We start from the raw sequence: 14797 nt of genomic DNA on the forward strand, positions 1-14797 counted from the left end.
CGGTTCCATTTTTAAACGTAAGGTTTTTTTTCTTGGGCCGAACCGGAGACCGGTCACTATGTTACACTAAATATTCGATCCGGATTGTATTCGGTCCAGACCAGACTGGTCGATCTCAGACACCGGTCAGGTCTACTTTATGAACAACCCTAAATATGATCACAAGATCTCATTGAAGACGGACGATATCCGTCACAAGCTTGTGACGGATATTGTTTCCTCTCACAAAATGTCATTGAGAGGTGAGTGGAAAGCACGTGGGGGGTACCCCACCTTGTCCCATCTCCCTTTTTGTGAGAGGTCACAAGCAAGACTAGCTGAAATATGATAGCCTTCAAATCATGTACTCCCTCCCAGTTACTATAATGTTCCCTCTTTCCCAAAACGGATTATTCAAGTAATGTTCCCCTTTCTATTTTTAGAAACTTTTACTCTTATTTTATTCATTTCTCTCTCCTATCACCAAACCCCACACAACTCGTTTACTCCTATTTTATTACTTTCCTTTATGTTTTGGCCCCACAATTCTTTATTTAACTACTAATAATTCATCCCTCTCTCCTACCACCAACCTCATACAACTCTTTTACTAATATTTTAATACTTTTCCTTAAGTATCGTGTCCATATCAAAGGGGAACATTATAACGACTGGAGAGAGTATATCATGTTTGACAAATTATCAACGTTGACTAGCTAGTGTAAGTAGTGATACCTCTCATCTCTTAAACATGGAGTAATAAGGACCTAAAGTATACTAAAATGTAGCTTTAAGGACTCGAAGTACAAAAGTTAATCGTTAAGGATCCGAAGTATCAAAAGTTAATCGTTAAGGATCCGAAATATCAAAATGTAATCGTTAAGGACTCGAGAGTACGTAAACTTACATTAATATCTTTATTGCAAACCATATTAAATTAAAAATAAAAATAACTAGTCAGATACAAAATCAAAATGTAATGTTTGAATAATGTCCCAACACTCAACCCAAAAAAAAAAAAAGTAATGTCCCAACATGTTTCTTCATCAACAATTAAAAGCCTCATTAGTATCTTCGTATCGAAAGTCATTTTGCATCACGAAGTTCCCTCGTCTCGTTGCCCCATATTTTTGTCATTTCACTAAGATTATTTCAACCTTCGCAAAATTATAATGTCCACCAAAATTTTCAAATAGTAAACCCCTAACATTTGTACAAATGATTTTTTTACATAGACAAATTGAATGTAATGTATGTAATTCAAGGCAACACAAAAAACTCATGAATTTGCATATAAATTGACATACATGTCCCAATTTTTGTACTAAGTTAATGTTGGTTTTTCCGATTGCGAGCAAAAGTCTACTGAAAAGATACGAAGACCATATAAATTAGCGAAACTTGTAATCATTATCGGCTATAATCGATTAAAGGTTTGGTAAAAAATATTTAATGCTCCTTCCATTCAACTTTTATCACCTTACTTCAATATAATACTTCTCACATATATTGGAAAAGTAAGATGATAAAAGTTAAATGGAGGGAGTTACTAAGGAACAAAAAATAACTGGTTAGTACATCCCTTATGCCTGCGAGATTCTACAAGCAACACAGGTAAAAATATGGGAGAATGGCCTAGTTTGCAGGGGAGCAAAATGGTGGGGATAATTGGGTGGGTAAAACTTAAAAGTTAGGAGGGGATAATCGTATTTCAGCGCCAAAATGATGGGGACTCACAGTAGGGGTTATTTTTGTAGTTTTATCCAAACTCTGTTAAATAATTGACGGTGTTTACTTTTCGGGTCCTTAGTGATTAACTTGTGTACTTTAGGTCCTTATCGCTATATTATGGTATACTTTAGGTCCTTATAATATACTTTACTCCTTAAACATGTGGTTAAAAATTCGATTTCTGACTCTTACGAATGAAAAAAACAAACTTGAGAAGGGGTCAAGCTATTAAGTTCTCATTCGTATCATGAACGAGTTTACCTCAAATGTCGGCAGAGAATACCCATGGTCAAACAAAAAAGAAAATGTTTGGCCGTTTTACTTTTTGGACTTTAATTTTCTGAAATGAACAAAACCGACTTTATAGGATTTGAATTGAATTATGGGATTTGAAGTGAATTTAAAAGGAAATGTTAGGGGCGGTTTTAGGTGTGCTAATACTCGATTCCCTTTATTTCAATCATTCAGCTATCCTTTTATAAAGCAATTATATTAAGTTAATGTTCTTTTTCTAAGCTGATAGGTTCGAAATCCAGAAGGTATAGCCTTAGTCCATAAATAACTTAATCAAAGAAGTGCATGCGGAGAGATTTATAAATTATAAGCATATTATATAAGATTTAAGTTTTTAGATATTCGAGTATTCACAAAAAGTGAACGTATCAACAAGTAAAGACGATAACGACAAGAATGTGCATTGTTCATGTGAGAATAGGGATATTGTTAATTCACAAATTCTCATTGAAGACATGACATATCCGTCACAAGCTGAAGACGGATACCATTTTACCTCATAATGTACCCACTTTTTCTCTCTCTACAACACTATTCATGTGGTCCCCTTTCTCCACTAACCCATTTTGTTACCATTTTATCTCACAAAATATCCGTCACAAATGGTAACCCGTCACAAGGGAGACCAATTGTTGTTAATTAGAGTTTTTAGGTATGTTCATTTGGGCATTTATTTTCCGCTGAGTGACGCATCAAGATATATTTCATTTCTTAAACGTTATTATAGCTAACTATAAATTCAAAATTTTTGTTCCATTTGATTTGCGCCTTTTTTTCATTTAAGATCATATAATATTTAAGCTTTTTTAGAAAGAAATAAGAGCGGTTTCTTAACCAAAATCTCCTTCCACATTAGGAGTGATAATTGAACAAATTGTTTAAAGAGATTTGTAATAGGAACAAGGATTATTAAGGCTAAAACAATTATAATGGATAATATTAGGTCAACAACCAACTCCCAAAACTAAATATTGACATTATTTTGATGCAAAATTGTTTTTGAGAACTTAAATCAATAAATCAAACGCTTACAATGATTTACCATCATATACCGCTTAAATTATCTATTTTTGTACACAACACATGTTAGCTAATTTATTTGATGAAGTCGGTAAAATTTCATAATTAAAGTGATGATACTTAATGCTCAAATAATAACCTCTCCAACATTAAAATTGCCTAAAAACTGTTTATAAAGATGTCCGATACAAGAGACATTAAGCATATTGTGGATTAAGGGTAACTACATGGTTAAATGCCAAAGCTTCTTTGTATATCAACCAGTGATACTTAATGCTCATATAACAAATTCCGCCAGTATCAAAATTGCTTAAAAGAACGTGTATATAGAAGAAACATTAAATATATTGAGGATTAAGAGTAGGATTAAATGCCAAAGCTTCATTATATATCATTTCTTTGATATCTTCAACTTCCAAAGTTGCCAATTCCAAATCAAAAGAGAATGGTTCTGAACATGTAGGCTCATCTGATATGTCACGCAATCCTGCTAAATATGGATGTGATAATGCTTCCTCTACTGCATATTTTGCAAATGAATGGACAATCTTTACTAACAACTTAGCCAAATTATTACTATAATAATATTCGCATTTTGCGATCAAAGATAAAAAACGACTGGAATAGAGAAAGTATAAAATTAGTCTCTAACTAGCGGTCAGCTATATGTTGATACTTAGTAGTAAGTTGGCGATCAATTTTACAGAAGTATCTGACACGGGTGTGTGTCCAAATTCTAATTCTTATGGTCACAAAATTGGTGCTAATCTGCGACAGATTATAAATTTGTCGCAGATTAGGCACTTATATAGCAAATTAGCAACAAAGTCGTCAATTGTCGAAAAGTTCTGATGAAAGTGTAGTTACCAGTGATTCTTCGGGTTGGATCAAACATTAGCATTTTCTCGACAAGATCAATCGCTAAGGGATTGAGGTGGGGATAAACTTGTGATAATGGTTGACGAGGTTTTGGTGGAAGTTGACGGATGTATCTCCGCCCTCCTTCATTGGTAAGACTTTGAAGATCTAGTTCACTGGGTGTACCAAGAAGCTGATAATTGAAGAAGTTAGATTAATACAACAACAACAACAACATCAAAGCCTTAATCCCAAAATAATTTGGGGTCGGCTGACATGATTCATCTTTTAGAACCGTTCGTAGGTGAACGCACACCTCAAAAATGCGAAAAAAATAGAAAAGGAAAAATGAAAAACTGTACATAAATAATAATACCTCCTCTGATTCATACTTAATAAAAAAGGAAAAAAAAAAAAAAAAAAAAAAGAAGTTAGATTAATACTTAATAAAAAATGACCATGACCATTTAGAAAAGTAATGCTGATTCATCTGATTCTTTACGTTTGATTAAAATACTCCTCACAGAAGAATAAAACCGTACAGAACTAGATGAATCGCAGGAAGTACTGTGGAAGGGTAACTAATGCATACTGAACTCAAGCAGGGAAAGCTCAGGAGTTTACTAGTCATAAACTGTACCTCAATCACTAGTCGCATTTGGTGGTCGCGATCTTTGCCAGGAAACAAAGGTTTTCGGGTCATGAGCTCCATAAGTATACAGCCGACAGACCAAATATCAATTGCAGCAGTATAATTAGAAGAGTAGAGCAAAAGCTCAGGTGCCCTGTAGTATCTGGTGACAACATACATGGTCATATCATCTTCTGAAACCGGACGAGCAAGGCCAAAATCACAGATTTTGAGATCAGTATTTGCATTAAGCAGTAGATTGCTTGGTTTTAAATCTCTGTGGATGACATTTGCTGAATGAATGTACTTTAGTCCGCGTAGTATCTGGTAAAGAAAATACTGCAAATATACAACATACTGAATCATCGAATCATCGACTCTGAATATCACTCAATAAAAAATGCAGACTGTATGCACTGCAGTCTGCATACAGTCGAATCATCGACTCTGAATATCACTCAATAAAAAAATGCACTGCAGACTGTATGCACTACAGTCTGCATACAGTCGAATCATCGACTCTGAATATCACTCAATAAAAAATGCATACTGAATTGAAACTCCCAGATTAATCTAAGAAAAAACATTGATGATCGTTGATTCGTTCGGGAATGAAGAAGTTTAATGTAAATAAAAGAAAGCAATTAGTTACTAATAATAGTAATATTACCTGATTATGGTCTTCGGATAAAACCTGCTCAGATCGAATTATCTGATGCATATCAGTGTCCATTAACTCGGTTGCAAAGTAGACATCCGAGAAATCTTCCAATGAAGGTGGAGGAACAACATCTCTCAAGGCTATGATCTAGTCAAAATCATATACAAACCAAGTAGGAATTCAATTATTCATACAGAAAGTAGAGAGTATCCATGGATTCGGAGTAAAATTAACTAGATGCGCTATAAGGTCGCTCGTATAGTGGACAAGAGGTCTCACGTTCGAATCTCCCTGCCCCGATATTCTACTGCCCTTGTGGCTCATTTGACACCAAAATAAAACAATAACGGTAAGCTCAATTTTTTATTTATATTTTTTTGGTAAAGAGAAGCGGAATACATCCAGGAAAAAAAAAAGAAAAAAAAAAGAGCTAACTAAACAAAAAAGGAAACAAACAGCAAAAAAAAGTCTACAAAGCCATGAGACGCCTCCGATATCTTGCTCTATTAGACGGAACAGTTGATCTGGCACATTAGAAAAGTCGTAAGTGATCAACTTTTGCACTTGCGAAACTCCTCTATTAGCCAACCAATCCGCACATGATGCATATAACTATACTAGTACTGTAAGCTAATTGCCACAAAAAAAAAAAAAAAAAAAAAAAAAAAAAAAAAAGCATACATTTTCATGGTCGAAATGACGGAGGATTTTAATCTCACGAAGAGTTCGCTTAGCATCCGTAACATTATCAAACGCATGAGCAATCTTCTTTATTGCAACCCTCTCGTTGGTTTCTGTATTCAACACCGAGCTACACATCAAAAAAATAATCATTAGTCTACAATAAGGTGAAATTACATGTAGATAACCATTGACTGGGACGTAGGGAAGAGAGATTATTACCAGACGATGCCATAAGCACCACAACCAATAGGCTTAATAGGAGGCCAGTATTTGGAAGTAACCACGATACTGTTGCCCAAGACGTTGTACTGAATGTATCGACCCTCGTATGTAAACGAGGCAGTAAACTGTGCATATGATGACGCCTCTGCCATCGGCGATTGTTTGATCAAAATGTATGTGGTTCATAATATTCAACATTACGAACGTTTCTGAGATGACAGCTGATAATAGTTGAAGGTTTCAGTGAAGTAATATTTTAGTACTGCGGACTTTGTCTGTAACGCTTTTTTTTTTTTTTTTTTTTTTTGCAGCAGCAGTGAAAAAAAGCTTTTTATACAGATGGCATTTGACTCATTTGGTCAAATGCGCTTATTTTAGTGATATTGGGTTATTTGGATGAATGAAAACTGGGAAGTAATTTTATGAAGTGATATTGGGTTATTTGGAAGGCGTGAAAACTAAGCATCTTTGAGTCGGAGTATGAGTTGAGGTGGAAGACGATGACCTGAAGGGAAATTCAAATTTAATGTTGATGCAGGGGAGAAAACTGAAGGCGGGTTGTATTTTTGGGTGATTGGAAGGGATATAAGCAATGAGCCACTGGTGTCACCATTCGGCATTCAACAATGAGCCGAGGGAGTGCGTGGAAGTCTGGACGGTGCTTATTGGGACGAAAGAGGTTGTGAATGGAGTCATAACTCATAATAGAGAGCAGCCACCGAGCAGGTGATGAGTAATATCATACGGAGATGGGACCATGTGAGTGTTAGGGTAGATCTACCATGGAGTCGTATGGGCTCGCTTGGGATGGAGGTAATTATTACTCGAGTAATGGGGCTTTAATGGAGTATTATTACACTAATCATTACTCGAGTAATTATTACCTCCATCCCAAGATCTTTTAAGTTTTACCCTGTAGTATATTTTGTACAAGGTAGCTCGTGAGCTTGCACATACTGAACTACAGGGTGTAAGGTATATGATCTCAAAACTTAGATCCCAATTCAAGATAAATTAACAAACAAAGAACAATGTAACGGAACAACGTATAATTTCTGTATTGCGGAATATAAAAGAAAACAGTGGTTATTCTACTTGCAATTCTAGCTCATTCGAGATTCCAGCTGGGACTCCAAATACCAGATGACCATCAGTAGTGATTTAGTATAACTCCTTCTATCGTAATCATTTGTTTACCTTTTTTATTCTTTGTGAGCGTCATTTTAATTAAAGGTAAACAAATGATTGGACAAGGAAATATTCAAATACTACTTGACGTATTCAAACGACATAAATATCATCAGCAATCCTCAAAATGAAAAGTCTTAACTTCACATAACAAACCACCATTCAGTAATACAAACAGGCAACAAATTCCCAAACTTCAGTTGCGGAATGCGAAGAACTGTGCTACAAGGACAGTTTTCATTCTAAAACAAACAACAAAAAACGATTGCGTAACTGTGCTGCTGGTCGCCTGTAAAGCCCTCGAATCACACCTTTTAAGCATCAGCAAACCTACAAAATGAATTGAAAGCGTTTTCATCAGAAACATGTGTATCTTGATGTAGAAGTCGAGAATTCAAGTATGAACGTAGTATGAGCATTACCCTAGCTCGGAGAGCTTCATGTGAGCCTCAGCATAGTCGGCAAAGAATGCATCTTCATCCTGATATAAAAGGTATGCAACACCAATGTTATTGATGTGTGATAGTTGACAAACTACATGAATGCTCGTGTTGTCAAGGTTAGTTAATAACTCGATTTGCATAGTATGACCGCTATGACATGCATTAACAGGTCCTAAATCATTGTATGACATGCCTTAACGGGCCCTAAACCATGGGAGTCACTATCGGGGATACATGCATTAACGGAACCTAAATCATGGAAGTCACTATCGGGGTACGGCATACGGGCAACAAAAAGGTGTGTGTGCTGATTTTGTCCTACAAACATCACTCTCTCAGTGTGAAAACATTCTTAGTACCAAGATTCCATTCTTTGAAGTCTATGAGTCTACGTTGCTCGGACTCGGTTAGAAGTATCGAACACGGGTGTGTCTCCAAGTGTCGGATTCCTCTTATATGAAAAATAAATACATGTTTTTGGTCTAAAATGAAGTGTCCAGGTGTTCTACCCATGTCCGAGTGTCAAGTATCCGACACGGGTACACGAGGTAAAATTGAAGAGTCCGAGCAACATAGCTATGAGTAAAAGAAGTTGGGCAGCAACAAAGAGTAATTAATTTAACGAAAAACAAAAAAAAAGAAGAGTAACTAATCTCGTAAGGCTTACGATATTGGAGAGTATATGAGTAACATTCTAGGAACCTAAAATGCATTCTTTTGGTTGGCAAGAAACAGTGCAGGTGGACATCCAAAAAAACTAAGAAAAAATGATAAAAGCTTAATTATTATTTTTGCATTTTATTCAATTTCTCTGCTAAAAAGCATAAATTAAGAAAAAATGATAACAGCTCCAACATATTAACGAGACACCGTGAAGAAAATATTATTGGTTTGACACTGTTTCTTTTTCTTGGAAGTTCAGTTGGAAGCGTAAAAAGGGAGGCAGAAGCTTGGAGTCAGAAACAACACTTCCTATTGGGGAGAAGGTATTGAAAAGACAAGAACTCATAGTGAAAACATACCGCTGCATATTTCTCAACGAGAGGACGGAAGGCGGGGTCGGCCAGAAGAGCCTTGTCAGATGGTAGTTGTAGGAGACCTTCCTTCTCACCGCTCAAAAGCTCCCTATCACATAATGAGAGAAAAATAAATGTCATGACAGTCATTGCAACAAACCATAGGTCACAGAATATAAAATGGAGCTTACTTGAAGTAGGAGTTGTCAAAGATCAGAGGGTTAGCGGTCCAAGCTCCTTCAAAACCTGAACGCTCCTTGTGGCATCTTCCCTGTGAGATTATCATAAGAAAGTCAAAGCACGTCAGTATAGGCCAGACAAGCAAAGAAAGGCGACCAAACAATAGCCAACGTCAGAGAATTTGGAACGCACCAAGGTGTGGCCTCCAGAGAGAGCAACAATGTCTTGGTCAGAAAGACCCATTTGCTTGACGAACACGTCTCTCAGATGGTCACAACCTGCAACACAGTTTAATACAAAACTAAATATCCAATAATTGATTTGAAAAACTGCTTTGTCAAACAAAATACATGAAGAGGCCGAAAGGAAAGGCATACCCTTTGTAGCATCAGGGAGACGACCCTCCTGTGGGGGCTCTGGCTTGTCCTGCAAAAGTAAAAGACGGTAAAATTTCTAATACGATAAGAAGTCACAGAGTCATTTTTCTTTATCGTGGTTAATTTACGACTTCCAAGTTTTAACAGTAAAGAGAAATCACCAAATTTTCAAAAATAACCAACCTCTCGGCCAGGGTGGAAGGGAACTTCAGGTCCGCCAGTAACTTCAACAGCCACAACACCGGCCAACTTCAAGCAATCAAGCAGTGAAAGAATTCAATCAATAATCAATAAGTAAATATAGTAACAAAAGCAGTCACAAACACATGTTTTATATTCTTCATCCAATTACAGAATTATACCTGATAGAAGTCACCGTACGAGATGGTGGGAAATTGTTCCTTGATAGGCTCCAATAACCTGACTGCAATGTCAATCCCGTTGTTGGCTCCGTGACCCAGCTCTGCCTGGAACCTCATTGTTCCGAAGGGTCCTCCAGTCTTTGACTGGCAATCAAAGGTACCGGCAGAGTGCCATCTGCAGAGCATATACAAATTAGTTAAGAATGATAAATGATAAGATGGCAGCTGAGTACGCAAGCAAAAAAGAAGATGAATGCAAGTAGAATTTATAGGATAGCTTACGCAATACGAAGCATAAGTGGAGCACAATGTTTCTCAGCGATAAGACCTCTGAGCTTTTTCTTTGCCTTCTCAATGGCCTTTTGGTAGTCCTCGCTCACAGTTGGGTAGTTCTTTGCCATGGTTGAAGAATCTGATCAACCAAACAAAAATAAATTTGATATTTGTTGATATATACAAGTATGATATATCACTGACAATAGAACGTACGTACACATTTCCAAGAAAACTCGGTATTTCGAAAACCAGATTAGCTTGAGAACAGAGAAATTGTACAGTATCAGTGAAACGAAAAGTGAAGACAATTCATCAAACAAACAGCCTAATTCATAGAATGTTGTACCAATCATAATCCAATAAAGGTACTCAAAATACAAGCTCTATGCCTCTATCTACAAATTATGGAAGTATGGAACACATCATTTTTTGTTTTAACACTGAAGAGAGAACAAAAATACATTATCAGTACTTCACATATAAGTCCACCTTTACTTAGTAAAAAAAAATTAAAATGGTCAATCCCGAAATTAACCACATCAAAAATTCAAGTTTACCGTGGTTTCTGTCCTAGAAAAATAAATAAATGATTAATCTTCACTTCTGAGAATTTGTTCAATACACAATAATATAAATTGTCACAAATTTAAGTGCACAATAACTCGAAAATGGAAAATGCGTATACAACGATTCAACAAATATAGCTCCACCTAAGAAAATTTAAATGATAGTTAAAAACAAAAGTTCTATTTTGTATAAAACGGTTTCACCTTTCTAGACAATAGTACTTTTCTCAAACAATGAACAAGAATTGTTATCATCACAAAGAGGTTCAAATCTAAAATATCGTTTCAATTTTAAAAAATATCATAACCTAACCGCGTCTAAGAATCGACCTCTAAGGCTTAAGATCCACAAACAAAATACTGTAAAAATTATAAATCGCAAATGATCCGACAATTTCAACAACATTATCAACAAATAACAAAAATCGACATCAATCAATCATAACTTACGTTCCACAAACTACCAACTGGTCAACTAACTAACTCGTAAATGATTGAACATTACAACAACATTTCCATCAAACAACAACAAATTAGCTAAATCAATCATCATCATCATCATCATCAACATCATCAAGTAGCATACAAGTGAACATCCGATCCACAAACAAACAACAAATCAACTAACAAAATCGCAAATAATCGAAACACGCATCAACAATACTTCCAAGTTCTAACAAACAACAAAAATCAGCGAACTCAATAGCACAAATAATCGTACGATTCACAGACGAACAACAATTCAACTAACAAAATCGCAAATAATCGAAACACGTATCAACAATACTTCTAACAAACAACAAAAATCAGCGAATTCAATAGCACAAATAATAGTACGGATCCAAAGACGAACAACAATTCAACTAACAAAATCGCAAATAATCGAAACACGAATCAACAATACTTCTAACAAACAACACAAATCAGCAAAATCAATAGCACAAATAATCGTACGATCCACAGACGAACAACAATTCAACTAACAGATCATGGTCAATAACATACAAATAATCATATGATCCACAAATAAACAGCAATTCAACTAACAAAATCGCAAATAATAAACTGTATCAACAATACTTTACAAAAATCGTGGAAACTAATCATCATCGTCATCATTAAATAACAAATCGCAAATTATCGAACGTATCGACACTTCTTTCAACAAATAAACAAAAATCAACGAAAATAAAACAGAAAAATTATCATATAAATGAACAAAAACAGAAAAATCAACAAATACGAAACGAAAAAAGTACGTAAAAAATCGATTAACAAAAACAAAACTAGGGTATAATAGAAAATAATGCAGTGAAAGGAAGAAGATGAAGAAGATGGAGGAGGAAAAGAACACAAACCTGAAGAATATAGTATGAAGAATTGGGAGATGAAGAACCCTAAGAATATTAATAGAGATTTAAGAAGCGTGAGGTGAGCACGAGTACAGAGTGTATGTATATCTACTTATATAGTGCTGAATTAGTGGTTGGTTGGTGAGATTTGTGATTAGTGTGAGACGATTGAAATTTGCAAGAGGAATTGGGAGGGGTTTATTTCTATTTTAGATTTTAGATTCGACGGGTCTCTTTTAATACGGTCATATTTGTTTTAAGGATAAAACAAAATCAGTTAAAAAATATTTTACTTGCATAAATGAGATTAATATTTCATTAATTTTTGAACATTTTTTTGTTCCATTTTGCATATTTAACTTGTTTGTTTTACGAAAGTAATGTTTAATTATCACTCTATTAAAAAAATTATGATCTAGTATTCTAATTTTATATCCTTGATAATGCTAGAAGCTTCTCAATAAAAGTTGGCATTTGCCAAGTACTGCGAATTAATTTAATAACATATAAATTATTATCATCTTCTACAATTAACTTTGAGATTCCTAAGTTTTTAACTGCTAAAATAACTTCTTTTAAAGCGAGAGTTTTCGCGACAAAAATACTATTAATTCCGCATTTTTTTGCTTCTGAGGCTCCGTTTGGCACGACACTTCAGGTAGCTTATTTGACCTAATTTCAGCTACCTGATTTTTTTGAAAGTGTTTGGCAAATACCTTATTTTGTCAAATAAGGTACCTGAAATGAAATGCTACCTCGGGTAGCATTTAAGAAATCAGTACCTGAAATGACTTATTTTCTATTTTTTACCCCTTTATTCTATAATATTAAATAATTTTCATATCCTTTTACGTCATTTTACCAAAATCAGCTACCTTTTCAGCTAGTTTGTTAAACACATTTTTATATAATCAGTTACCTTATCAACTCCTAATTTTCACCGCCTTTATCGATTTACCTTTTCGTGTTTCGATTAACTTTTCGGTTTTATTTACCTTTTCGTTTTCAACTACCTTTTCAGATAGTTTTGCCAAACAGAGCCTAAATGTCGAGTAGTTGTTGGTGATGAGGAGTGGTATTTATGACTCCAATTCAAATTTCGTTAATATTGTCGTTGTGGCTCCATTAGATGGGAAAAAAAAATCACATGGTTTATTTGGTTCGTAATATTGTATAGGTTGACTTTTTTGGTTGATTTTTTAAATCGATTATGAGTAATTTTTTTCCCCTTTTTTGTGATGTTTTGGTGGCACAATTTCTCGTGTAATACGATTTTAAACTAATTTAAAACGTGCTTTATAGGTTACCTATTAACCTTGTACAACGTCTTGTATTAATTATTTTTTTAGTGAGAGTATATAGATTCTTATGACTTATTTAGATGTAATCACAAATAACGGACAAAAAAGGAACAAAACTATGAGAAAAAAGGAACAAAAATATGAGAAAAAAGGAAGTATATTATTAGGTGATCATATAACAATTACGAGCTATATGACTTTTTCATTGGCATATTTGAAAAATATAGTCCAATAGTGTATAATGACAATATTTAGGAGCAGATACATTATTTATCAATGTACATTAGATTAAATAGCGTCTTATTAAATAATCTTACATTAGTTTGTGTAAAATCATTATGTCATGAAATGTTAGTTGTAATTTCTATTTCAAATTTTTTATTGTTGATTTCAATTTCTCATAATTTTATTTTATTATTGTCGATAATGATCCCATCAACAATCACAAAATTAGAAGTATAGTTCATGACTTTTCAATTTTTTATTATAGATAGTATAAATCTATTGTTCGAGTTATGTTACTCAGACTCGTTTAGAATTGTCGCACACGGGTATGTGTTTAATTGGCAGACATGGTTATTTTAATGAAAAATATGCATATTCTGGCCTAAAATAAAGTGTTCAAATATTATATCCGTATTTATTATCACTAATTCTCATTATAGACGGGGATATTCGTCTATAGCTATAGATGAGCCAAATATCCACCCACTTTAAGTATAAGACAAACAACAAATTGTATGGTAAAGCCCAAAAATATTACCACTTTAAATATATTTGACCTATTTATAACTATAAACGGATATATTAATTTATTATTTAAATGTCGAGCGTTAGATACGAGTACATGAGAGTATCAATTTGAAAATAACGTTAACTAGGCGACGAATAGAGGAGGACGAACAGTCATGGCATGCAATAACGGGTCGTAATTCGTAAATCATGGAAGTCACTATCGAGGATTTGAGGAACTAAAAGGTGTGTGTCCTCATTTTGTCCCACCAACGTCATTTTCTCCGTGTGAACACATTTTTAGTACCAAGATTCCATTCATTCGAGCCTTTAGTGTTTGAGGTGTACGTGTAACAGTAGTTGGGCTGCAAAGAAAAAGGCCGACCCTTTTTGACATTTTTTTTTTTTTTTTTTTTTTTTTTTTTTTTTTTTTTTTTTTTAACGAGGGGTTTAATCCCAGGCACATGCAACACCCTGCAAATCATAACCACGTGTGCTAGGTAAGACATCCCTTAGGATAATAGGTAACCACGGCACTCCCGTATAGGGAGTCGAACCGGGATCTCTCAATTCGTTGCCAATTTGCAAAACTTTGAGGCACTCCCCCGTTCCACTACACTCAAGTCACTTTGGTTACAACTTATTGTTTGTTTTTTACCGTCTTATGAAATCAACACACATTAAGAAATGTTTATGCCTGGTTTAAATGGATTGTGAGATGGTTTTAAATAAGACTTTATGTTTTCAAATGTTGGTATTTGATTCGTAGGACTGTATTCTTTATTATCTCACAAGTAGAATTAGGTTTTACATAATTCAATCGAGAGTCGGATTGAAAATTTTATTAGCGGGTCTATTGCACAATTACCTACTTAAAGTGCTTAGTGCTTCCTCATCACTTCGATTTCTTTATCTTTCAAAGTG

The 14797-nt window shown here is 34.6% G+C and overlaps 2 protein-coding genes across 2 annotated transcripts; both read right to left on the reverse strand.

The window, feature by feature from the left end:
- Positions 1 to 3173: 3173 nt before the first annotated feature.
- Positions 3174 to 6325, reverse strand: LOC141611022 (mitogen-activated protein kinase 3-like). The gene is made up of 6 exons (XM_074429420.1): positions 6078 to 6325; positions 5856 to 5985; positions 5184 to 5321; positions 4523 to 4852; positions 3892 to 4075; positions 3174 to 3544 (listed from the first exon to the last, which is right to left on the reverse strand). Exons 1-6 carry the CDS (start codon positions 6230 to 6232, stop codon positions 3363 to 3365), a joined length of 1119 nt encoding a protein of 372 aa, XP_074285521.1. The 5' UTR covers positions 6233 to 6325; the 3' UTR covers positions 3174 to 3362.
- A 1071-nt stretch (positions 6326 to 7396) lies between these two features.
- LOC141611023 (L-ascorbate peroxidase 1, cytosolic) lies at positions 7397 to 12017 on the reverse strand. Its single transcript, XM_074429421.1, has 10 exons — positions 11847 to 12017; positions 9929 to 10058; positions 9647 to 9821; positions 9468 to 9533; positions 9285 to 9333; positions 9100 to 9185; positions 8919 to 8998; positions 8734 to 8836; positions 7691 to 7749; positions 7397 to 7598 (listed from the first exon to the last, which is right to left on the reverse strand). The coding sequence occupies exons 2-10, from the start codon at positions 10045 to 10047 to the stop codon at positions 7583 to 7585; spliced, it is 753 nt and encodes a 250-aa protein (XP_074285522.1). The 5' UTR covers positions 10048 to 10058; positions 11847 to 12017; the 3' UTR covers positions 7397 to 7582.
- Between the last annotated feature and the right edge of the window lie 2780 nt (positions 12018 to 14797).

Source organism: Silene latifolia, chromosome 11 (assembly GCF_048544455.1).
Source record: "Silene latifolia isolate original U9 population chromosome 11, ASM4854445v1, whole genome shotgun sequence".
NCBI classification, from domain to species: Eukaryota; Viridiplantae; Streptophyta; class Magnoliopsida; order Caryophyllales; family Caryophyllaceae; genus Silene; species Silene latifolia.